At 43.7% G+C, this 26,818-nt stretch overlaps 1 protein-coding gene across 3 annotated transcripts in view; it reads left to right on the plus strand.

The window, feature by feature from the left end:
* Positions 1-21,667, plus strand: part of me1 (malic enzyme 1, NADP(+)-dependent, cytosolic) — a 124,445-nt gene extending 102,778 nt beyond the window's left edge. For all 3 annotated transcript variants that reach the window (XM_036973913.2, XM_090229344.1, XM_090229343.1), the window contains 8 exons: positions 12,088-12,197; positions 13,454-13,551; positions 14,268-14,381; positions 15,490-15,595; positions 17,589-17,731; positions 18,952-19,125; positions 20,765-20,863; positions 21,272-21,667. In XM_036973913.2, the coding sequence (XP_036829808.2) occupies positions 12,088-12,197; positions 13,454-13,551; positions 14,268-14,381; positions 15,490-15,595; positions 17,589-17,731; positions 18,952-19,125; positions 20,765-20,863; positions 21,272-21,439 (1,012 nt within the window). In that variant the 3' untranslated portion in view covers positions 21,440-21,667. The remainder of the gene's footprint in view (positions 1-12,087; positions 12,198-13,453; positions 13,552-14,267; positions 14,382-15,489; positions 15,596-17,588; positions 17,732-18,951; positions 19,126-20,764; positions 20,864-21,271) is intronic.
* The last annotated feature ends 5,151 nt before the right edge of the window (positions 21,668-26,818 follow it).

The raw sequence follows: 26,818 nt of genomic DNA on the forward strand, positions 1-26,818 counted from the left end.
GATTCGTGTTTTACGTTTGTTCATTAAAACATGGATCGCAATCTACACGCTGCATTTTGGTCCGACTCTCCTTCTCACGAAGAAAACCGTTACACCTTTCACAGCCTGGACGTTTGTTTTGTGTCATTGTCCTGTTGAAAAACAAATTATTATCCCACTAAGGGCAAACCAGATGGGATGGTGTATTGCTGTAGAATGCTGTGATAGCCATGCAGGTTAAGTGTGCCTAGAATTCAAAATAAATCAGTCAGTGTCACCAGCAAAGCACCCCCACACAATCACATCACCTCCTCCATGCTTCACGGTGGGAGCCACACATGTGGAGATCATCCGTTCACCTACTGTGCGTCTCACGAAGACACAGCGGTTGGAACCAAAAATCTCAAATTTGGACTCATCAGACCAAAGAACACTGGCCTAATGTCCTTTGCATGTGTTTCTTGGCCAAAGCAAGTCTCTTTTTCTTATTGGTGTCCTTTAGTAGTTGTTTCTTTGCAGCAATTCGACCATGAAGGCCTGATTCACATAGTCTCCTCTGAACAGTTGATGTTGAGATGTGTATTTTACTTGAACTCTGAAGCATTTATTTGGGCTGCAATTTCTGAGGCTGGTAATTCTAATCAACGTATTCTCTGCAGCAGAGGTAACTCTGGGTCTTCCTTTCCTGTGGTGGTCCTCATGAGAGCCAGTTTCATCAGCGGTTGATGGTTTTGGCAACTGCACTTGAAGAAACTTTCAAAGTTCTTGAAATTTTCCGCATTGACTGACCTTCATGTCTTAAAGTAATGATGGACTGTTGTTTCTCTTTGACTATTTGAGCTGCGTTTGTCTTAACATGTACTTGGTCTTTTACCAAAGACCTTGTCACAACAGAACTGATTAGCTCAAACATATTAAGAAGGAAATTAACTTTTAACAAGGCACACCTGTTAATTAAAATGTATTCCAGGTGACTACCTCATGAAGCTGGTTGAGAGAATGCCAAGAGTGTGCAAAGATGTCAAGGCAAAGGGTGGCTAATTTGAAGAATCTAAAATATGTTCTGATTTGTTTAACACTTTTTTAGTTACATGATTCCATGTGTGTTATTTCATAGTTTTGTTTAAATGAATAAACCATGTGTAACGCTCGTCCTCTTCTTCCGACGAGGAATAAAAAAATAAATTTCCATTTTAATATGTCAAACTGAACAATACAAAATAACAAAGTGAAACAAATGAAACAGTCCCGTGTGGCACAAACACTGACACGGAAAATAATCACCCACAACTCAAAAGTGAAACCAGGCTACCTAAGTATGGTTCTCAATCAGGGACAACGATTGACAGCTGCCTCTGATTGAGAACCATACCAGGCCAAACACAGAAATCCCAAATCATAGAAAAAAGAACATAGACAACCCACCCAACTCACGCCCTGACCATACTAAAACAAAGACATAACAACAGAACTAAGGTCAGAACGTGACACCATGTCGCGGACCATTGTAAAACTATTCACAGGCCGCTAACCTTGTTCAGTCATGTTTGATACCTCATTAGCTAGCAAGCTAACAACCGGGTAACTTTACCAGTATATCCAAACATTTGGGGCCACAGGAAAAAAAAGGAAAAGGGATAGCTTCTTCAGGAGATGATCATAGCAATGAATGAATGACCGGTATTTGTTTCAACATGTAAACTCAGCAAAAAAGGAAAAATCCCTTTTTCAGGACCCTGTCTTTCAAAGACAGATCTTCATTGTAAAGGGTTTAAACACCGATTCCCATGCTTGTTCGATGAACCTTAAACAATTAATGAACATGCACCTGTGGAATGGTCGTTAAGACGCTTACAGTCGGTAGGCAATTAAGGTCACAGTTATGAAGAGGCCTTTCTACTGACTCTGAAAAACACCAAAAGAAAGATGCCCAGGGTCCCTGCTCATCTGCGTGAACGTGCCTTAGGCATGCTGTAAGGAGGCATGAGGACTGCAGATGTGGCCAGGGCAATAAATTACAATGTCCGTACTGTGAGACGCCTAAGACAGCGCTACAGGGAGACAGGATGGACAGCTGATCGTCCTCGCAGTGGCAGACCACTTGTAACAACACCTTCACAGGATCGGTACATCCGAACATCACACCTGCGGGACAGATACAGGATGGCAACAACAACTGCCCGAGTTACACCAGGAACGCACAATCCCTCCATCAGTGTTCAGCCTGTCCGCAATAGGCTGAGAGAGGCTAGACTGAGGGCTTGTAGGCCTGTTGTAAGGCAGGTCCACACCAGACATCACCGGCAACTACGTTGCCTATGGGCACAAACCCACCGTCGCTGGACCAGACAGGACTGACAAAAAGTGCTCTTCACTGACGAGTCGCGGTTTTGTCTCACCAGGGGGATGGACGGATTCGCGTTTATTGTCGAAGGAATGAACGTTACACAGAGGCCTGTACTCTGAAGCGGGATCGATTTGGAGGTGGAGGGTCCGTCATGGTCTGGCGCGTTGTTTCACAGCATCATCGGACTGGGCTTGTTGTCATTTCAGGCAATCTCAACGTTGTGTGTTACAGGGAAGACATCCTCCTCCCTCATGTGGTACCCTTCCTGCAGGCTCATCCTGACATGACCCTGCAGCATGACAATGCCACCAGCCATACTTCTCATTCTGTGCATGATTTCCTGCAAGACAGGAATGTCACTGTTCTCCCATGGCCAGCAAAGATCCCGGATCTCAATCCCAATGAGCACGTCTGGGACCTGTTGGATCAGCGGGTGAGGGCTTGGGCAATACCCCCCAGAAATGTCCGGGAACTTGCAGGTGCCTTGGTGGAAGAGTGGGGTAATATATCACCACAAGAACTGGAAAATCTGGTGCAGTCCATGAGGAGGAAATGCACTGCAGTACTTAATGCAGCATGTGGCCACACCAGATACTGACTGTTACTTTTGATTTTGACCCCCCCCCCCCCCCCCCTTTGTTCAGGGACACATTATTCAATTTCTGTTAGTCACATGTCTGTGGAACGTGTTCAGTTTATGTCCCAGTTGTTGAATCTTGTTATGTTCATTCAAATATTTACACATGTTAAGTTTGTTGAAAATAAACACAGTTGACAGTGAGAGGACGTTTCTTATTTTTCTGAGTTGGTATGTATAGTTTCTAGGGCACAACCTCTGCTTCAGAAATAGCTAGAATTCGTTGAGGCTATATCTCAATCAATTTTATTACAAAGCTTAATTTTTTCTGGTGCTCCTAGATTTTATGTTGTGCACATAACTTTTTAAAGTTGTGAGCACTAGTACTACCATTTTTTTTTATTTATTTAGTTAGAGCCCTGGATGAGACACCATTCTTCCATGAGAAATTCCTTAATTTAGTGTTTTGTTAATGGTGGTGAAAACGCTGTTTTAGGTGCCTCTCCAGAATCTCCAATGAGTGTTCAATTGGGTTGAGATTTGGTGACAGACAGACAGACAGACAGACAGACAGACAGACAGACAGACACTTTAAAACCCTATGCTCCTATGAGAACCTTCTTTCAAAGTCAATTAGATCTCTTCTCCTAGACAGACATGGTAACCAAAATAATGGGCAACTGGGCATTTTGATACATTACCCTAAATATGATGGTATGCTAATTGCTTAATTAACTCCGGAGCCACACTTGGGTGGAAGCACCTGCCTTCAATATACTTTGTATCCCTCATTTACGCAAGTGTGTCCTTTATTTTTGCAGTTACCTGTAGGTCTGTGGCAGAGGTGTCCAGTCATGTGTTACCTTGTCTTGTTCTTACCTTTTGTGGTGTGATGTCCTATAGACCTACTGGGATGGAGAGGCCTTGACCATGGTCTGTGTTTCCCTACAGAGAAGATGGAGAAATCTGAGAGGATAATGATGAGACATAATTTTCAGAATTGTTACTTAAGACTTAGAGCTTAGCATTATCTAATTGCAGATATCTAAACAAAAACAAAAAGTGCAAGTACTGCAAATCTCAATGATCAAAGCCAGTAGTAAACCCAGTAGTACAACCATCAAGGAGTGAATTTGGTGCCGTAGGAGATGGCCGCTGTTTTACATTTAATACATTAAAAACTGTAGTATCTTATGTTTCACCCAGTCGTGGCTGAATGACGACATGAATAACATACAGCTGGCGGGTTTTAAGCTTTTTCGGCAGGATAGACCAGCGGCCTCTGGTAAGATAAGTGGCAGCGGCCTATGCATATTTGTAAACAACAGCTACCACAGGAGATCAAAGAAAGTCTTGAGGTTTTGCTCACCTGAGGTAGAGTATCTCATGATAAGCTGTAGACCACGTTATTTAACGAGAGTTTACATCTATATTTTTCGTAGCTCTCTATATACCACCACAGACCGATGCTGGCTCTAAGACCACACTCGATGAGCTGTATACGGCCATAAGCAAACAGGAATACGCTCATCCAGAGGCGGCGCTCCTAGTGGCCGGGGACTTTTATGCAGGGAAACTCATCAGTTTTACCTCATTTCTATCAGAATATTAAATGTGCAAACAGAGGGGGAAAAAACTCTAGACCGCCTTTACTCCACACACAGAGAAGCGTACAAAGCTCTCCCTCACCATCCATTTGACAACTCCGACCATAATTCTATCCGCCTGATTCTTGCTTACAAGCAAAAACTAAAGCAGGAAGCACCAGTGACTCGGTCAATAAGAAAGTGTTCAGATGAAGCAGATGCTAAGCTACAGGACTGTTTTTCTATCACAGACTGGAATATGTTCCGGGAGTACACCACGTCAGTCACTGGCTTCATCAATAAGTGCATCGATGACGTTGTCCCCACAGTGACCGTACGTACATACCTCAACCAGAAGCCATGGATTACAGGCAACATCCGCACTGGGCAAAAGGGTAGAGCTGCCACTTTCAAGGAACCCTGAAGCCTATAAGAAATCCCACTATGCACTCTGACGAACCATCAATCAAGCAAAGCGTCAATACAGGACTAAGATTGAATTGTACTACACTGGCTCTGACACTCGTGGGATGTGGCAAGGCTTGCAAACTATTACAGACTACAAAGGGAAGCACAGCCATGAGCTGCCCAGTGATACAAATATACCAGACAAGCTAAATTACTTATATGCTCGCTTCGAGGCAAGGAACACTGAAACATGCATGAGAGCACCAGCGGTTCTGGACGACTGTGTAATCACACTCTCCGTAGCCGATGTGAGTAAGACCTTTAAACAGGTCTTTAAACATTCACAAGGCCGCAGGACCAGACGGATTACTAGGACGTGTACTCCGAGCATGCGCTGACCAACTGGCAAGTGTCTTCAATGACATTTTCAACCGATCCCTGATTGAGTCTATAGTACCAACATGTTTCAAGCAGACCACCATAGTCCCTGTTCCCAAGAACACTAAGGTAACCTGCCTAAATGACTACTGACCCGTAGCACTCACATCTGTAGCCATGAAGGGCTTTGAAAGGCTGGTCATGGGTCACATCAACACCATTATCCCAGAAACACTAGACCCACTCCAATTTGCATACCGCCCCAACAGATCCACAGATGATGCAATCTCTATTGCACTCAACACTGCCCTTTCCCACCTGGACAAAGGGAACACCTATGTGAGAATGCCATTCATTGACTTCAACTCAGCACTCAAACCCATAGTGCCCCCAAAGCTCATCACTAAGCTAAGTACGCTGGGACTAAACACTTCCCTCTGCAACTGGATCCTGGACTTCCTAACGGGCCACCCCCAGGTGGTAAGGGTAGGGAACAACACATTGTGATGACACAACAGTGGTAGGCCTGATCATCAACAACGATGAGACAGCCTATAGGGAGGAGGTCAGAGACCTTGTCGTGTGGTGCCAGGACAACAACATCTCCCTCAATGTAGAGGGAGGAGGAGATGATTGTGGACTACAGGAAAAGGAGGACCGAGCACGCCCCCATTCTCATCGACGGGGCTGTAATGGAACAGGTTGAGAGCTTCAAGTTCCTTGGTGTCCACATCAACAACAAACTTTCATGGTCCAAACACACCAAGACAGTCGTGATGAGGGCACGACAAAACCTATTCTCCCTCAGGAGACTGAAAAGATTTGGCATGGGCCCCCAGATCCTCAAAAGATTCTACAGCTGCACCATCGAGAGCATCCTTACTGGTTGTATCACTGCCTGGTATTGCAACTGCTTGGCCTTTGACCGCAAGGCACTATAGAGGGTAGTGCGTACGGGCCAGTACATCACTGGGGCCAAGCTTCCTGAAAATACAATATTTTGGGATATGGAAAATATATTTGACAGATGGTACAATGATTCCCTACACGAAACTTGTTTGTTTTGTCACAAACTGAAACTATTTTAATTTTAGCAACTAGGAAATGGAGGAGTGATTTCTGCATAGTGCATCTTTAACAAACTTCAAACTTCTAGAATGTCACCTTTTACAGTTTTTTTTAATCGCTGTGGTACTATTTAAGTATGTGGTACATTTTCACAACTCTTAGTAACAACTCCAAACTGGTCACACTTGTAATGCAGCCCGTCTTTCATTCAAAACCTGCCACGTGCATTGATTTGGATCGTAAACATCTCTCACCACACAACCATTGATTCAAAATATACGTTTATTGTGAAATGTAATGAGAACATCAGTTTAATCACCAAAACACAACATTATTATATCTTTTCAGTTTGGTTGCTTTAACTACCAGTTAATCCAATAGCAAACAATGCAGGTTTCAAATCACCCTTAGAAGTGCTGAAAGTAATTTACTACAGTACTGTAAATCACAGTAGATTATACCGTTTTCACAGTAGGCAATACATTTATATTACCCAACAAAATTGACTGAAAATCTATAATTCCCATAATATCTATCCAATGTGCTAACATAGAAGACATCCTCAACAATCATTCATGCAACAACAAAAAATCTGGTAGAATTGCAATCTGTAATCAAATGTAAGAAATGTAATTAATTTAATTAATTTGTATCAAGCCTGTCTTGAGCATTTGGCCATACATTCTCATCCACACCCAGTACCGAAAGGTTGCTAGGTTGAATCCCCGAGCTGACAAGGTAAAGATCTGTCGTTCTACCTCTGAACAAGGCAGTTCCTAGGCCGTCATTGTAAATAAGAATGTGTTCTTAACTGACTTGCCTAGTTAAATGAAATAAAAAGTTTTAAAAATACTCGGCCTGCAGTTGTTTCCAGGTCATTGTTGCTCTCAAAAGACTCCAGGTAAATGTGGTCCATAGATACCTGGTGCCTCTTCAGAAGCCAGGCGATTGTTGGTAGGCTGATGGATGCCTCATCGCCAAAGGTGTAACAGTTCTCCTCAATGGCCTGCTTTATTTCCCATCAAAGAGGTAGACATGGGCCCTCTCAAATAGGTGGGCATGGGCCCCATCAAAATCCATATATAATAGACAAACCAGTTTAATAAATGGTTAAGTGATTAACCATTAAGCACAGTTGGATTAAGTGATGGACAAAAGTATTTAAACAAATGAGAAGAAAATCATATGAAAAGTATTTTGAGATTGCATTGTGAAAAGCAATTACTTTACATGAAAGGTATTTCTAGATGAAACACTGATCAGGTTGGGTGAAAAGGTCACTGTGTGATTTTGTGTGTTGTACTTAGTCAATTGAAAATGTGCTTAAAGTTTTTGACCTTTTTGAGTTTTGCACTAAGAGTTGTGAAATGTTACCACGAACTTGTGGTAAAACAGCAGCGAAGCAAATTAAAAAAATAAACTGTATGCGATCGCCTCCCATGACGTCGGGCTTTGTAGCTCTAAAGATCCATTAGTCACTATCACGTCACCATTGAGATACACAATGTCAGACATACAGTATCAAGCACAGATAATGTGGCAACAACACGTCTGTCCTTCATTCTCCACATGTAACTTTATCCTGCTCCCACTGTCCAGCCAATATGTACTTCGGTTAGGTACATTCTTGTCATGATCTCTTCTCAATGTAATCAATGAAATCTCATATGATTTGGTTACGTCCATGTCGACACTGTTGTGATATCACAGTATTCTGCTAGTAACGCCACACTGTCTTATCGCATCGCTTAGCAATAATAACCATGCCAACCCTTGATGATGTCACCAAGTCAAGGAAGTTATACACAATAGTACACTTGAATTGATTATAGCCAATCTACAGAAATACCACTGTACCCTTTGATCAATATTTAAATTCAACCCTTGCATTTTTGTGCCTCACATTCTAGCTACAGATGCAAATCCGATTTAAACAATCTGTGATCATCCACTTAACAAATGTTCTCTTTATCTTACACATGTCATCTAAAGTTGATCACGCTTGACAGTTCACTAGATGCGTTGGAGTTATTTACACAATGCAAGCTTGAATCAATTATATTAGAACATTTTCACATAAAAAATATATATATATATATAAAAGGACTTAAATATAGGCCTACATTTTATATAATATTTGGCTAAGAAACATGTTAGTATTCTCTGTCATTTGTGGGCAAAATACTTATCTAAGCTGCTTACCAATGCACTTTCTTTGTCCAACTAGGCTACCTCTTGGAACATAGGGCTGCCTGTCTCCCTGAATGTTCTCTCACCTAAAATATTATCCCCCATTGTGTAGTGTGCAGTGTACAAGAGACTGGCAGTTTGTAGTAAAGTTTAGGCCTACCTTTAGACTTAGACCAACCTAGTTGAGTTGAGATCTAATGGTGTCCTCTCCCTTGTACAGTAGCACACAACCAGCAATGCTTTTTGTGCGTGTGTGCGTGTATTTGTTTATCTGCATTACGTTACTGGGTGTGTTTCTTCAACTTTTCCTCGGAACACTGCGTTTTTTTTTGGTTAAGGCCTGATGTGGTACAGTTTAACCAATGCGTAAGCAACCCAGACCTATTCTGAGCCCCTTCAGCAGGACACACACACACACACACACACACACACACAGCCTTAGCTCACAGGTGTGTGTTGTGCCAGGGAGATGTGGTTAGCCTGGTCCAAGATCTGGTTGTGCTTTTGAAGCCATCTCTTATGGTTGTTGTACGACCACATGAGTTGGCTATTCATCACATACAGATTTGGGACCAGGTTAGGTGAACTGTCTTGTGAACACTTCCCTAAGCAGGTGCAAGGAGGAAGACTTTTTCCACATTGTCCCTCTAATCTACAGTGACAGATGGAATGTTTCCCAGTTGTCTCTGCAGCCACTCTGTCTCCTAGGAGTCTGACTGGACAGTCTAGTTGACAGAGGAGCCGAGGAGTGGAGCCGGAGGGACCGGTAGAGAGAACTGATTCCCCCTGCCAAATCACAGTCCGAGTACATGGATATGGATACTCTATTTTGTACCATCTATTGCATCTTGCCGATTCCGCTCTGTCATTGCTCATCCACATATTTATATTTATATGTATATGTTCTTAGTCCTTTACTTAGATTTGTGTGTATTAGACCGTTGTTGTGGAATTGTTAGATTACATGTTAGACGTTGCTGCACTGTCGGAACTAGAAGCCCAAGCAATTCGCTACACTCACAATAACATCTGCTAACCATGTGTATGTGACCAATACAATTTGATTTGATTTGGATTGTTCCTTTTTTCCATAACAGCCATCTTCCCCAATATCTCATGGCTATCATTGAGTTATGGGCTGATTTAGCACTGGGCAGAGGAGCTCCTCTCAACAGGTCTTCTCATCTCTCTCTCTCTCTCTCTCTCTTTCATCAGAGAAAGACAACAGGCTTTTGGGAAGAATGGAAATCGTTAATGCATACCAGGGGGTTTTGTTCTGGTCGGAGGTACCTCCCTCTAGCCCTCACGCCTAACTCCCCTCTAGCCGTCACTCCCTCTCCCTTTTCTCCCCCTCTCCCCCTCTCTCTATTGGTATGGCCTGAGGACCAGGGGCTTGACCCTAGCCAAGACTGATCCACACACAGTCACTGTTTTCAGTCTCTCCCTCCATCACAAACACTCTCATTTTGCTTTTGATTGATTGTGGCCATTCAGTCCTCATTAGAACTCCTATACAGATCTGTGTAGATCATGTACTGTCTATCAGCAGGATAGAATCCGTCTGTGCTTCCACTCGAAGCTCTCCACTCCTTACTATATGATTGTGTCACACACAACACGAGAGCTGCTCGACTGTCATCTGTCTCAGAGCTACAGAGCCACAGCCCTCTGCCTCCAAAAAAACCACCTCTTTGAAGAAGTGCGAGGGCGCCTGTTTTTCTGGATGAACTGAGGTGACCTCGCAGCGAATACACTAAAGCACGGTAGGGGGCGGTAGTGGTGCTGCAGTTGCGACAGCATCCTCGCCTCTCCCGCAGCCCTGAGACAATGAAAAGTTTATGGTCCTCCACGTAGCCATAGCTTCACTGCTTTAGCACTTTGCTTTCCCCTCGGCCTGATAGAAAACACATTTTCTCTCCACGGTCCTGCTGTGCTCGTTTTGAGCGCTCGTTCCGTCCTTCCCTGCGTCAATCGTCACTTACAGAATGCGCTGTATCACAGATGGCTGAGTCTGATGAATACAGGGTCAGACAGACCGACGCAGTGATGGAACACACCTCTCTGATCTGGAGCTGAAGTTTTATTATCGCTGAAGCCCAACTCTCATCCTCTCACCCTTCCTCTCCAATTCTCATCCCCCTCTCAATTTTTCCTCCTGCCCCGAAGGCCTAAGCTTTTCAGCAGCAGAAGGCCAACTGGGAAACCGCTTTAGTGACTAGTACAATAAGCTGCAGAAGTGCCGGGGCGAATATTTTCCATGTGCCGGGTGCGACGAGGTGGGGCTTTACCAGAAAGATGGAGAGAAGGAGCGAACGAGAGAGGTAGAGAGAGAAATAATGGAGAGGGACAGAAAGACGGAGAGGGTTCGAGACGACCGCGTCATATTGGAGCGAGAAAGATCCATGAAGAGCAATGGGGTGAAAGTCGCATCACCTCTCCCTCTCCTTGCCCCCGTGGTTGACGGGTCCATACTCGGGGCTGGCGTCGCTCTCTGTTTGCTTGACCTGTCCCCAATTTCCTCCCGCGCCATGCTGCCGAAATGCGAGCCCTGGAGGTTTCACTAGAAACGCATGTCCCACCCTCTCCCTCCCTCCACCCCTATTGTATCTGTGTGACACTGGGCTTGGCTAATAGAGCTTATGTTACTCTGTTTTCACAGATTTACAGCACTGCTGAAGAGAGCATGGGAACCGGGAGTTACTTTCTGCTAAGGCTATTTTAGCAACTCATAACGCACTTCTTATTGTCTGTGTATCGTGTTTGTTGTCTGTCGGGTTTTGGTATTAGTGGATGAAGAGGCCTATATGTTGGTGAACAGGGTGTCAGGTGGACTGTGGATTAGCTTGTAAAGTAGATTGGTGATGATTTACTAGGAGGTCCTGCCATTCTTTCCATTACTCAGGGTTTTATAGTGTTTCCGTTCCTTTTGTTGTAGCTAGTCAATCTCCCTTCTTGACAGACATTTAACCTTTCTAGTCACCTGAAGGACAGCTGTTTGAGGATCGGTCACTAAGCAGAGGCAAATAGCCTGTCATGGAATCAGTCCTGAACACCGGGTTTCTTGCTGCATTCTTGTGGCCTAAGTCATTGACAAGGTGGATCGCTGGATGCTATAGCCTGCACATTGAGACATGTGTATTTACATGCATAATTAGTCGTATGCATAAACACACCAAGCTCATACAGCATCCCACTCCGCACGTTTCAAATGTAACTCCTCAACAGTGAAGGAGTGCCCTCTCCAGGACACAACTCTGAAGGTCCTTATTCTTATGGTGTGGAAGAGAGACTTGGTACAGGCATAGGCAATGCACTATATAGAGCATGCTACACAGAGGTGTGTGTGTGTGTGTGTGTGTGTGTGTGTGTGTGTGTGTGTGTGTGCAACATTCCTCTGTACTGTAGATGCACAGCATTATCACAGTCCTGGAAGTGATTCATCTGATTTTCAGCTCTCTCCTTTTGTTTGAACTCTCTTGGCCCTGTGGTGAATGACTAGAAAAGGGGTAGGGATGTGAATGTGGTCTTATCTGACTTAGCTGTCTTATCCACAGGTATGGAATGGATTGTCTTATCCAGTTTGAGGACTTTGCCAATACCAATGCCTTCCGTCTGCTGAGCAAGTACCGCGACCAGTACTGCACGTTCAACGATGACATCCAAGGTACATGTATACTTCAATTGCAAAATTCCGATGTCAATTGCACAGAGACTCGATAACGTGCTCACAAGAACCCACCCACGCACGACGCACACACACACACACACATGCACTCAAACTCCCTCTCGATCAATCATCCTCCTTTTTTTTCTATTTCCACTTTCTCTTCCTCCCTTCCTATATTCCTTTTCCTTTCTTCTCCAACACACGCAAGCGCACATACGCACATCCATCCGCCCATTCATCCAATCAATCAGTTTAAATCAGCTTGTTCATGGAGCACTAATTCAAATCTCAAACAAACACACCGAGCCCCTGATCCCTCTCTCTGATCCCTCTCTCTGACGGCTCTCTCTGACGGCTCTCTCTGACGGCTTTCTCTGACCCCCCTCTCTCTGACCCCCCTCTCTCTGACCTTCCTCTCTCTGACCCCCCTCTCTCTGACCCCCCTCTCTCTGACCCCTCTCTCTCTGATCACTCTCTCTCTGATCACTCTCTCTCTGATCGCTCTCTCTCTGACCCCTCTCTCTGACACCCCTCTGATCGCTCTCTCTCTAATCGCTCTCTCTCTGATCGCTCTCTCTCTCTCTGACCCCTCTCTGACGGCTCTCTCTGATCCCTCTCTCTGATCGCTCTCTCTCTCTCTGACCCCTTGATAGAGTCCTGTGGAAAACAACAGTAATGTAACAGTAAGTCCAGAGACTCCAGACTCGGGCTGTGTCGCAAATGGCACCGCTATTCCCTCTGTAGTGGACTACTTTTGACCAGAGCGTTATGGGCCCTGTGCGCACTATACAGGGAATAGGGTGACATTTGGGACACGGACCCACTTTTTGCATCCGCTCTGTTAATGAGACCACAGTATCAGTCACACCGTGTCTGAGGAGCCATTAGTTTGTCTGTCAAATAAAACTACATTCCCCAGAAATTAGACCTGGTAGCCGTTGTGATTTCTGCAGGCTAATCTAAACCATATTTTCTCTCTAATTCTCTGACTCGGTAAATCTGCTTGCTATTACTGCAGACAACGTAAAGAGCAAATGCACTTTTGCTGTACAAGCCCTATGATGTACTGAGGAGATTGTGTTACGGTGTGGCTCTGTAATATGTCTCATCTTTTATTTTGTCTGTTTTCTGTCTTTTATACTCTCTTTCTCTCTCTCTCTCTCTCTCTCTCTCACTCTCTCTCTGCGATAGTAACTGACTTGAAGAAATCTCATACTTGCAGGGCTAAATCATATATGTCACTCCCCCCCCAGGTACCGCTGCAGTGGCGGTGGCCGGCCTACTCGCTGCCCTTCGTGTCACCAAGAGCAAGATGTCAGACCATACCATTGTATTCCAGGGTGCAGGGGAGGTGGGTGCAGAGCTCTTGTCAATGTGCAAATTCACTCCTGGTTTCTTTTCTGCTCAGAAACACGGCAGACTGATTGCCCCCTAATGACAGAATCAGAAATAAGCGCAAACCAATGCTTCAAATTCCCATTCCCAATCACTGAACTTTTTATTGAGACCTCTAGGTAGACCTCTAGTAGACCTCTAGGCTGTGGCTCAACAGACCCTGTCTCTAATAAACAGGAGAACATGGCCATAAAATTCTGATTAGCTCAACATAATTTGTAATGGGGAGACACATTTAGAATGTCTTTTAGTCTCTGGGGCTCTTGGCCTGACTGTGAACTATAGTACCCCCATCTTCTTTAAAATGCCAAGTTTCATGTGTTTTCCATGTTGATGCATGACCACTTTGTATTGAAAGGGAAGTAGATGGTAATGTGTAGAATATTGAGGGCATTTACAGTAAAGGGTTATTGTGCTGAGAACAGAAGAAAATGACTTGTTGAGCATTTCAAGCGTTTCGCTGACCTGCATTGAATTAAATCCCAAAATAAAAGGTGTGCATTAATATAACGAGAGTCAAGATTATATTAAGTCTGAATAATGACTGGGTAAATTGTCTGCAGGTTTAGGGGTGAAAGCTAGGGACTTATTCCTTGTTTGATCAGGGAAGTGAATGGTGGGGCACAGAGGCATTCCTATCACATCTGCCTTCTCTCTTCCTCTTGTCCCCAGGCCGCGATGGGGATAGCTGACCTCATCACGATGGCGATGGAGAAGGAGGGACTCCCAAAAGACGAGGCTCTGAGGAAGATCTGGATGGTTGACTCCAAGGGCCTCATCGTCAAGGTGATACAAGTACCTCCGCTCTTGCCACTCGGCCAGGGTCACTCAGCCCCTGTAGAGTAGACACAGTTCTGTCTGGAGTCCCCACTGTCCGGACCTATAGACATGCATATATTCGTGATGTATGAGATGACTGACGGAATCTCAGTTTACTTCGTAAATTGACTGAATTTAAATGGAATTGATCCCAAGCCTTGTTTTATTATACATCATTTGTCATGGACTGACAGACAGACATGAGTCTGAATGAGAGTAGTTGCTCTCGTAGTTCAACAAGACAGGCGTAGTCTATCATGGGATGTAGATGTGTTATGCATTTAATTTAGGGTTTCACCAGATGCTGCCAGGGTGTGGGTGAGTTTGAGCCGGGTTGTCTACCAGTCCTTTGAGTCCGTTGTTGTATTGACACAGGCAACGGTATTGCATTTCTTACAACCGAGAACCGCCACGGTCTTAGCCCTGTCATGATCCACATGTGGTTGGGGAGTGAAGAACTACCCAGAGATTGCCATCTGAGGCATGTTTGTGGAGTCAATTCTGTTAGATCAATGGTAAGAATAACTCTGCACAGTGCACAATCGATTACACCAGAAGCTGGTATTGTGTCCATGCTTCTGTCACTGTATGACCTTTTCTACAGGACAGTGGGTGACGCAACAAAAGATGCAGAGGGAATTGTTTCATAGAAGTAATCCTTATTTGATCAACTAAATGATAAGGCTTTCAGGCAGGCAGAAAGACAGACATGCAGGCAGAGTGATGATGCCTATTGATATTCACTTTATCGGAATATAACTCCATGGAGTCTTTGGCAAGCTGGATGTACATTTGTCACCAACTCTGTAGACCAGCATTGAGTCAACACTGCCCTCTAGTGACCAGAACACATAGCACTTGACTCCACTGAAACCCCATCTAGCTTATTTCCCTTAAGTGGGTTAGGGTTGAGCAGTTCAGAATCTTTGGCTCTTGTGTTTTTGTGCCTGTGTTTGAATGCCTCTATGTATTAATTTCAGATATCCTCAAAGAGAGCACGGCAGCTGCCAGTTGGCATGTGTAGAAACAAGCTTCATCACAATCTGTCTTCCAACTATCTCTCTTCCACTCTCAGGGCAGAGACCACCTGACCCATGAGAAGGAGAGGTTTGCCCACGAGCACGAGCAGATGAGGAACCTGGTAGATGTGGTGCATGAACTCAAACCCACAGCCATCATAGGTACTACACCAATCAGCTCACTGGGGGAGGGGGGGGGGGGGGGGGGGGGGGTCAATTGGATTTTCATATACAGTGCCTTGCGAAAGTATTCGGCCCCCTTGAACTTTGCGACCTTTTGCCACATTTCAGGCTTCAAACATAAAGATATAAAACTGTATTTTTTTGTGAACAATCAACAACAAGTGGGACACAATCATGAAGTGGAACGACATTTTTAACAACTTTTTTAACAAATCAAAAACTGAAAAATTGGGCGTGCAAAATTATTCAGCCCCTTTACTTTCAGTGCAGCAAACTCTCTCCAGAAGTTCAGTGAGGATCTCTGAATGATCCAATGTTGACTTAAATGACCAATGATGATAAATACAATCCACCTGTGTGTAATCAAGTCTCCGTATAAATGCACCTGCACTGTGATAGTCTCAGAGGTCCGTTAAAAGCCCAGAGAGCATCATGAAGAACAAGGAACACACCAGGCAGGTCCGAGATACTGTTGTGAAGAAGTTTAAAGCCGGATTTGGATACAAAAAGATTTCCCAAGCTTTAAACATCCCAAGGAGCACTGTGCAAGCGATAATATTGAAATGGAAGGAGTATCAGACCACTGCAAATCTACCAAGACCTGGCCGTCCCTCTAAACTTTCAGCTCATACAAGGAGAAGACTGATCAGAGATGCAGCCAAGAGGCCCATGATCACTCTGGATGAACTGCAGAGATCTACAGCTGAGGTGGGAGACTCTGTCCATAGGACAACAATCAGTCGTATATTGCACAAATCTGGCCTTTATGGAAGAGTGGCAAGAAGAAAGCCATTTCTTAATGATATCCATAAAAAGTGTTGTTTAAAGTTTGCCACAAGCCACCTGGGAGACACACCCAACATGTGGAAGAAGGTGCTCTGGTCAGATGAAACCAAAATTGAACTTTTTGGCAACAATGCAAAACGTTATGTTTGGCGTAAAAGCAACACAGCTGAACACACCATCCCCACTGTCAAACATGGTGGTGGCAGCATCATGGTTAGGGCCTGCTTTTCTTCAGCAGGGACAGGGAAGATGGTTAAAATTGATGGGAAGATGGATGGAGCCAAATACAGGACCATTCTGGAAGAAAACCTGATGGAGTCTGCAAAAGACCTGAGACTGGGACGGAGATTTGTCTTCCAACAAGACAATGATCCAAAACATAAAGCAAAATCTACAATGGAATGGTTCAAAAATAAACATATCCAGGTGTTAGAATGGCCAAGTCAAAGTCCAGACCTGAATCCAATCGAGAATCTGTGGAAAGAACTGAAAACTGCTGTTCACAAATGCTCTCCATCCAACCTCACTGAGCTCGAGCTGTTTTGCAAGGAGGAATGGGAAAAAAAGTCAGTCTCTCGATGTGCAAAACTGATAGAGACATACCCCAAGCGACTTACAGCTGTAATCGCAGCAAAAGGTGGCACTACAAAGTATTAACTTAAGGGGGCTGAATAATTTTGCACGCCTAATTTTTCAGTTTTTGATTTGTTAAAAAAGTTTGAAATATCCAATTAATGTCGTTCCACTTCATGATTGTGTCCCACTTGTTGTTGATTCTTCACAAAAAAATACAGTTTTATATCTTTATGTTTGAAGCCTGAAATGTGGCAAAAGGTCGCAAAGTTCAAGGGGGCCGAATACTTTCGCAAGGCACTGTAACCTTTATTTATGTAGATTATAATTCCATACAATCCAGTAAATCACTGAGATTGAATTGAAATTCCAATTACCCAATATCTCTCCAGGTGGATAGAGCTGGTTTACAACTCCTGGGTTAGAGTTTGTTGTCTGCATGGTTAATGTGTTCTCTCGTGGGTCTTGTTCATTAGGATACACCACAGCAAAACATTTTGCAACGGCAAATGAAAGTGAGCATTTCATATTGGGTTTAAGTTCAGGTAGTCCCTCCCTGTTTCAGTCCGTTTTCTTCCGTTTGGTGCCTAATGAATACGATCCTGCTCTCTAGGTGTGGCGGCCATCTCTGGAGCTTTCACGGAGGAAATCATTCGGGACATGGCCTCGTTTAACGAGAGGCCAATCATCTTCGCCCTTAGCAACCCCACCAGCAAGGCAGAGTGCACTGCCGAGCAGTGCTACGCCATCACAGAGGTACTGGAGGGGGTCTGAAGTGTGCTGTTGCAAATGTCTTCAAATGTCTGTGTACTTCAACACTCAAACAGCACTGTGCTTGAACAGTATGTGTACAGAAGTTCATATAAGTGAATGTATTGTGTTTACTGGTTAATTTGGTGGCTGAGACTGCGTGACCGAATCAAACCAATGAGTTCCTGTCCCGCCCACCTGGGCGCCTCCTCCCCAGAGCTAAACAAAGGAATCACATTCTGCTCAAGTGTTACTTGGTTTACTTCCTCATATATCTGAACAGCTGAAATGAAAAACCCAGCGGCGATTTAAACAAACGTTAAAAAATATAGATATTTTCTAGGTTCATTTAGGATGTAGGCTACAACCCTCTGTCTGTTGTAACTTACAATATTGCAGTAGAATAAACATAAGCAGGAACCAGTCTAAGACAGTCTGCATTTTAACCCCAAAACTGTTATTTCGCTTTTCATTGATCAACACCACGCAATTTGATTGACAGCATGATTGAAACTTGCCAGTGTTCAACCTCTGGGCAGCCAGACGTCCTGTGTTTTCACCAGAGTAGCCTGTAATCCCACAGATGGTACAGAAGGTTCAGCTGTTTAGAGATCGGGGAAGAGGCGTCCAGAGAATTCGGCCATGCAGCCACTCCATAAATTGATAAAGAGCACATATTGTACTTATGTTACAGGAATGAAATTCCTTTATGTTTTATTTAACCAACTCAATTAAACACGTTATAAACTGAAAATGACGTCATTAGTTTTCAAACTGTCCAATCTCTTCTCCACTTCAGTACAATGGCAGTATAGTTCTCAAGCCTTCCCACATAGTCTCTCACTAATTTAGATAATTTATGACCGAGCCAAGGTCTCCCTGTGTAGATAAGCATTCTAGCCAGTCTGACGATAAGATCATTAATTTCTACCAAGGAACAGACAGTCATTGTTTTAATTCTTGATTATATTTACACACATTATATTCAGTACTAGGATTAAAAGAAAATTCATACATCTATACAGTAACATAATAGTATTCTGATTATTCAGTCCTGATTGAAATGTATACATAATTAGTCATTATTGATAAAAAAAAATCCCTTAACAACTTACTACAATGACCCTGGGGGAAAGTTCATTTAGAGAGGTGAGGTGTACAGTGTATATGCACAGTATAATATATTTCCCCCGTGTTGACACCCTTGACACTTGTGTTTGGTCCAGGGGCGGGGCATCTTTGCCAGTGGCAGTCCATTTGACCCCGTGACCCTCCCTGATGGGCGGACGTTCTTCCCTGGCCAGGGCAACAATGCATACGTGTTCCCTGGAGTTGGCCTGGGCGTCACCGCCTGTGCAATCCGACACGTCACCGATGAGATCTTCCTCATCACCGCAGAGGTAACATACATACATACATACATACATACATACATACATACATACATGTGTCTCTTTTACAACACTCTCTTCCTTTCTCTCTATCACTTCCTATTCAACTCCCTCTCTATCTCTCTCCTTTTGCATCTCTCTTCTTCTCCTTCTCTCTCCATGTCTTTTCTCCAATTCAATATCTCTCTCTTTCTGCCTCTATCTCTTTCTCTATTTTTTTTACACTCAATCTCGCTATAATTCTTCCCCCATATCTCTACCCTCCTTCTTCCCTCTTCATCTTCACTCCTTTCTGGAGACCCTACATGAAAACTACTACAGTTTACTATAGAATACTACAGTACTTACTTTAGAATTCTATAGTAAACCGTAGTATACTGTAGAATACCAGAGTAAACACTACACTTCTTAACTGTAGTTAATTCTACAGTATCGAATGTGCATATACCTTGCCCATTCCCCTCCCCCATATCGCAAGTTGTGCCACCCAGGAGTGAGAAACCTACATGGCAGGTACAGTATATACCTCAATTATATAGAAAAGAGCAGAATCTCAGAACTATCTGTTCAGACCCCAGTCCTACCCCCTTACCCAGTCCTACCCCCTTACCCAGTCCTATCCCCTTACCCAGTCCTACCCAGTCCTACCTCCTTACCCAGTCCTTACCCCTTACCCAGTCCTACCCCCTTACCCAGTCCTACCCCTTACCCAGGCCTACCTCCTTGCCCAGTCCTACCTCCTTGCCCAGTCCTACCTCCTTGCCCAGTCCTTCCTGAAGGAGAAAGACTCCACTTCAAGGATAATAAAATTAAAACACTATAGTAAATACTACAGTAATGTCCACAAAAACACTACATGAATTACTGTTGTATATAATAGTTACTTTACTACAGTATTTATATTATAGTTAACTGTAAATACTACAGTATACTACTGTAAATACTACAGTAATCACTGTAGTATTTTTGCAGACTTTAGTCTGCAAAAATACTACACTAAAGTCTGCAAAAACACTACAGTAAAACCCAGTCTGTGCTTACAGATCATTAAGGAAATCCCTTAAGCACGTCCTCATGTCTGTCCCCAACTCAGTGTCACGGAAAATATAATAATATCCCTGTAAACCCAGTTAATAAACCGTCAGAAAAAATGGCCAAACTGATAACCTCTCATAGGCTGTTCTTTGTGCGAATGCCAATCAGCTCGCTTTGCTCTCTGCTGCCTGGCTCTGCAGACATGGGAGACGATTAAAACTTCACAGGGACGCATAAGTGGGGGTGCAGTACTGAATGACAATTTCATATTTTATTTGATACTGTCATCGTGTGCCTCAGGCATATAAGAGCCACACTTAGCCTGCCAATGAGGTAGACTGAGGATGGAGGACAGTTGCGCAACAGCAGGAGGGAGAGGGTGGGATGAATGTCAAGTCTTAGCCACATTATCTACACTGATTGCCACCCGTTATACCCTCCTGCCCACCTAGCCAGTATATCATGTAGAACATCTAATCAAATGTAACTTTATTTAAAATGCATTTCAATGTCTCAATACTCTTTACAGTAAAATGTGTGTATGTGTTGAGGTATGCCGAATATCTGTTTGACTGTGTGTGGATAACTCATCCATTTGGTTGCTCTCTGACAGACCATTGCCGACCTGGTGACGGAGAAGGATCTGTCGGAGGGAAGACTGTACCCTCCCCTGAACACCATCAGAGATGTCTCTCTCAAGCTGGCCGTAAAAGTGAGAGCACACTCAGACACACACATCTGCACACACACACAAACATGTCCTTTGTTCTTCATGCTTCCATACCCTCAATAGGTCTTCACACTTACACTGAGTAGACCAAACATTAGGAACACCTTCCTAATATTGAGTTGTCTTGCCCATTCACCATCTGAATGGCACACATACACAATCCATGTCTCAATTGTCTTAAAAATCCTTCTTTAACCTGTCTCATCCCCTTCATCTACACGGATTGATTGAAGTGGATTTGACAAGTGACGTCAATAAGGGATCATAGCCTTCACCTGGATTCACCTGGCCAGTCAATGTCATGGAGAGAGCAGGTTTTCTTAACGTGTTGTGTACTACTCCGTCTATACCGTGTACACCTATGAACTATCGCGTTTGTGTGTCTTACAGATCGTGGAGTTTGCCTACGAGCACAAGATGGCGACGCTGTACCCGGAGCCTGAGGATAAGGAGGCTTTTGTGCGCTCCCTCGTCTACAGCACCGACTATGACGAGTTTGCTGTGGACTCTTACCGCTGGCCCAAGGACGCCATGACCATCCAGTCATGCAAACTGTGACGTGGCGGAGAGACTGAGGGCGAGGGACGCGGGGCACAAAGGAGAAGTGACAGGAGACCAGGGTCCAGGAAGGGAGTGAAGGCGACGACAGAAGTGCAATATCATCAAGACAATGGCGATTGTGGGTTAATAATGTAAAAGAGAAAATATCTTTATGAATGTGATAGCTACGAGCCAAAATAGACACGATGATCAAATAAAATTGTAACAATAAGATTGTTTACTTCATATCTGCTGTCATTGTGTTTGTGTGGGTGTACAGTACTTTGAGAGGTTTTTGGCATCGCCATTGTTTGCTCCCATGACCCTGTCATACTAAGAGGGAAAATACAATGGTCAAAGCTAACAGAAAATGTGTGTACAAAACGTATAACTCGGAGAAAGACTGTTGGCAGTGATGCACAGGGTGAGAGGAGAGTGGGTTTTTGATGTCACATGTTCGATGTCTCCACTCAGCCGTCCCAAAGTAGCATGACTAACTCTTTCCCCATGGATATACTGGTAAGAGTCGGTCATCCATACACAAAGGCCGGGGTTATAGAGAAGCGTGTTGCCCTGCCAACAATGTGCCTGCCTATTAAAGGCTATATTCACAAGGTTCGTGGGCACCACATTCACTGTAGACTCTGCAGATGTTGGCTCAGGAGTGAATTAGAGTAAAACCGTGAAATGCAGAGTAAAACCGTGAAATGTCCTTCCCAATGATACAGAGTTTAAAAATAATACAAAATAAAATAGTAACACGACGAATAAAATAAAATACACAAGAATGATGCTATGTACAGGGAGTAGCAGTACCAGATCAGAGGTACGAGGTATTTGAGGGAGATACTTTTGTATATGTAGTGTACGTAAACACCCCTTAAAATTGATGGATTCAGCTATTTCATACACACCTATTGCTGACAGGTGTATAAAATTGAGCACACAGCCATGCAATCTACATAGACAAACATTTCAGTTAGTCAAATGTCTGCCCTGCTAGAGCTGCCCCGATCAACTGTATGTGCTGTTATTGTGAAATGGTAACGTCTAGGAGCTACAACGACTCAGCCACGAAGTGGTAGGCCACACAAGCTCAGTGCATAAAAATCGTTGGTTGGCAACACTCACTACCTAGTTCCAAATTGCTTCTGGAAGCAATGTCAGCACAAGAACTGTTCGTCGGGAGCTTCATGAAATGGGCTTCCAAGACTGAGCAGACCCACACAAGGTCACCATGTGCAATGCCAAATGTTGGTTGGAGTGGCGTAAAGCTCACCGCCATTGGACTCTGGAGCAGTGAAAACGCATTCTCTGGAGTGATGAATCACTCTTCACCATCTGGAAGTCTGATGGACGAATCTGGGTTTGGCATATGCCCGGAGAACGCTACCTGCCCCAATGTATAGGGCAAACTGTAAAGTTTGGTGGATGAGTAATAATGGTATGGGGCTGTTTTCCATGGTTCGGGCTAGGCCCCTTTGTTCCAGTGAAGGGAAATCTTAACTCTACAGCATACGATGACATTCTAGATGATTTTGTGCTTCCAACTTTCTGGTAATAGTTTGGGAAAGGCTCTTTCCTGTTCACATGACAATGCCCATGTGCACAAAGCGAGGTCCATACAGAAATAGCTTGTCGAGATCTGTGTGGAAGAACTTGACTGGGCTGCACATGGCCTTGACCTCAACCCCATCGAACACCTTTGGGATAAATTGGAACACTGACTGCGTAACCAAGCCTAATTGCCCAAAGTCCCCGCAGTAATGTTCCAACATCTAGTTGAAATCTTTCCCAGAAGAGTGGAAGTTATTATAGCAGCAAAGGGGGGACCAACTCTATATTAATACCCATCATTTTGGAATGAGATGTTCAAAGAGCACGTGTCCACATACTTTTAGTAATGTATGGGAGGCAGATAGCCTAGTGGTTAGAGCGTTGGGCCAGTAACCAAAAGGTTACTGGATCGAATCCCTGAACTGACGAGGTAAAAATCTGTCCTTCTGCCCTTGAACAAGGCAGTTAACCCACTGTTCCCTGGTAGGCCATTGTAAATAAGAATTTGTTCTTAACTGACTTGCCTAGTTGAATAAATAGAAAAAAATAGTTTAATAAATACAAAAACATTTACATGAAGGCAGGGTAAAGTGACTAGGCATCATAATATATAATAATAAAAATACAAGAAAACAGTTTCAGCAGCAAATGATGTGTGAAAGTGTGTTTGTTGTGGGGGTGTCAATGGAGTGTGTGTACTATATTTATAGTCTAGTGAGTGTGCACAGGGTCAGTGCAGATAGTTCCAGCAACCATTAATTGACTATTTAGCAGTGTTATGGCTATTTAGCAGTCTTATTGCTTGGGGGTAGAAGCTGTCTCGGAGCCTGTTGATACGAGAGCTGATGTAAACGGTGTGTACAATACCTTTCTCTGACCTTTCTCTGACACCGCCTGGTATAGAGGTGATGCAGTCAGTCAAGATGCTTTCAAATGGTGCAGCTATGCGACATTTTGAGGATCCGAGGGCCCATGCCAAATCTTTTCTGCCTTCTGAGAGGGATGAGGTGTTGCCGTGCCCTCTTCACGACAGTGCAGGTGTGTGTGGACCATGTTAAGTCCTTAGTAATGTGGACGCCAAGGAACTTTTAGCTCTCGACCCTCTTTACTATAGTCCTGTGGATTGGGTCTCTCTCTCCCCTCTTTCTCCTATAGTCCACGATCAGGTCCTTAGTTTTACTGATGTTGAGGGAGAGGTTGTTGTCCTGACACCACACTGCTAAGCTTCTGACTTCCTCCCTGTAGGCTGTCTCAATGCTGTCGGTGATCAGGTCTACCACTGTTGAGTTGTAAGGCAGTCGTGCGATGCCAGGCAGTCGTGGGTGAACAGCGAGTACAGGAGGGGACTAAGTGCACACCCCTGACAGACCCCCGTGTTAAGGGTCAGCGTGGCGGAGGTGTTGTTGCCTACCCTCACCACCTGGGGCCGACCCATCAGGAAGTCCAGGATCCAGTTGCAGAGGGAGATGTTCAATCTCAGGCTCTCTAACTTGGTGATGAGCTTGGAGTGGACTATGGCGTTGAACGCTGAGCTGTAGTCTATGAACAGCATTCTCATATAGTTATTTCCCCTCTTTTCCAGGTGGGAGAGGGCAGTGTGAAATGCAATTGAGATTGCGTCATCTGTGGATCTGTTGGGGCGGTATTTGAATTGGAGTGTGTCTGGGATGATGGTGTTAATGTGTGTCATGACCAGCCTTTCAAAGCACTTCATAATTGCAGATTTGAGTGCTACAGGGCGATAGTCATTTAGGCAGGTTTCCTTGGAGCTCTTAAGAACAGGGACAAAAATAAGAATATCTTCTTAATTGACTTGCCTAAAGGTAAAATAGAGTGCTCTTCCAAGAACTTGCCATGAACAGATCCATTAGCCTTTGAAATAGAATGATTTATGACAATACATTGCATATATAAGGCCTTTCTTTGAGTGGCAAGTTATATCCTAACACAGGGGTGTTAGGAATCTCCTGGTTTACAGGCCACATCAAGCCTGCAAGTCACAATATGCTGGCTTGCAAAGTGATGTGTAATTCCTATTGGAATCCAGCTAAAGTTAGGGTATCCAACAAGAAGAACTGTTAATCACCAGCAACCTGCATTCAGAATGATTGCCAGGGAAGTGAAGATTGATTAGTTTAGAAATCGATATGTTATTTATCTTCATGTTGCATGAAATGTATCAACCAATCAATGCAAAAACAACTGATATAACAGTAAAACAAACAATTCTGAAAATATCCCTGCACTAGAGCACGCTGGAATATATGATATGATTCTTTGTAGAAGCCGTTTTGCCTTCCAAAGAATCCTTCTTGCCTTCCAAAGAATTATCAAAGATCCCTTTCTTCCAAAAACGGTTCTAAGGATGTTAAAGGTTATATAACCCTTTCCCTTACAAAGAACCCTTGTCTTCCAAAAGGGTTCTTCTGATCAAAACAGTTCTTGGTAGAAGCTTATCCCTCCGCAAAGAACCCCTTTGGAACCCTTTTTTTTCCTGAGTGTATCGTTCTTTTGCGTGTTTGATGTCTCATTGGTGGTCGAAGCATCCATGTCCGGGTCCTGTTCCATGTAAGGGGTATCTATAGCCTTTAGTCTAGGTGGATATTGTCTGTTATCTATGGTTTTTGGTTTGGATATGTTCGTATAGTCACTGTGGGGACAAAATCATCTATGCACTTATTGATGAAGCCTGTGACTGTCGTGGTAAACTCCTCAATGGTATCGGATGTATCTCAGAACATAGCGAAACAGTCTTGTGGCCTCACATCTGCTTCATCCGACCACTTCCGCATTGAGCGCATCACTGGTACTTCCTGTTTGAGCCTTTGTTTGTAAACAGGAAGCACGAGATTGGAGTCATGGTCAGATTTGCCAAAGGGAGGATGAGGGAGGGCCTTGTATGTGTTTCAGTGGGTAGAATAAAAGTGGTCTAGAGTTTTAACGCCCCTAGTGTTGGTAAAAGTGAGGTAGGACGGTTTTATGCCTCTCCGCATTAGTCTCCACCCACCAGAAACACTGCCTCTGGGGGAGCGGTTTCTTGTTGGTTTACGTCCCCATACAGTTCGTTGAATGTCAGAATGGATGTAGACAGAGGGATAATTATGGTTGAGAACTCTCTTGGTATATAAAAGGCTCAGCAGCTTACCATTAGGTATTCTATATAAGGTGTGCAAACAACAAGGATTGAGTCCCGACCATACTCACAGTATTAGTGTCTGTCAGAGTATGTGAGTGGAGTTGAGGGGTCAGAAATCCCGCTTATTGCTCATGGAGTGGTGCTCAAGCTCAGGTGCTCCATGTCCTTTCCAACCTCCGCTAAAATCTGCTCCTTGCTCACGGAAAAAAAACTCTCTCTAAATTCACTGCATTCATTAAAATCACAATTTAACCAACACCCGTCAATTTGTGTGACTACCTGGATCTACTATTTGGTTTTGAAGTATTGAAACCAAACCATATGTTTTGAATGAAAAGTATTATAATAAACACGAAAAGGTGAATGCAAGAAGCGCTCATCATTTCAAATAGGCTACATGTCATATTAAACGGCATATAAACACTCTAAATAGGTCAGGAGCCAGAAAGGGAGCCTAAAAAGGAATGGAAGTTAATTATTTAGGCTATATTATTTCAATTATTTCAAGGCTATAGCCTATAAAGAAATATATTGTGAACCATTAATGAATGTGACACGCTAGACTTGTAGGGAGTCAGAGATATTAAGCGCTCAGCATTTGCACAACATTTTGTTGTATTAAATCATTATAGTGTATAATTGTGCATAATAGCTGTGACTTACTTAGAATTAAATACAAATTAAATGAACAATGCCTCATTGCC

The sequence above is a fragment of the Oncorhynchus mykiss genome, chromosome 3 (genome assembly GCF_057628025.1).
Source record: "Oncorhynchus mykiss isolate SJ-2025 chromosome 3, ASM5762802v1, whole genome shotgun sequence".
Classification (NCBI taxonomy): domain Eukaryota; kingdom Metazoa; phylum Chordata; class Actinopteri; order Salmoniformes; family Salmonidae; genus Oncorhynchus; species Oncorhynchus mykiss.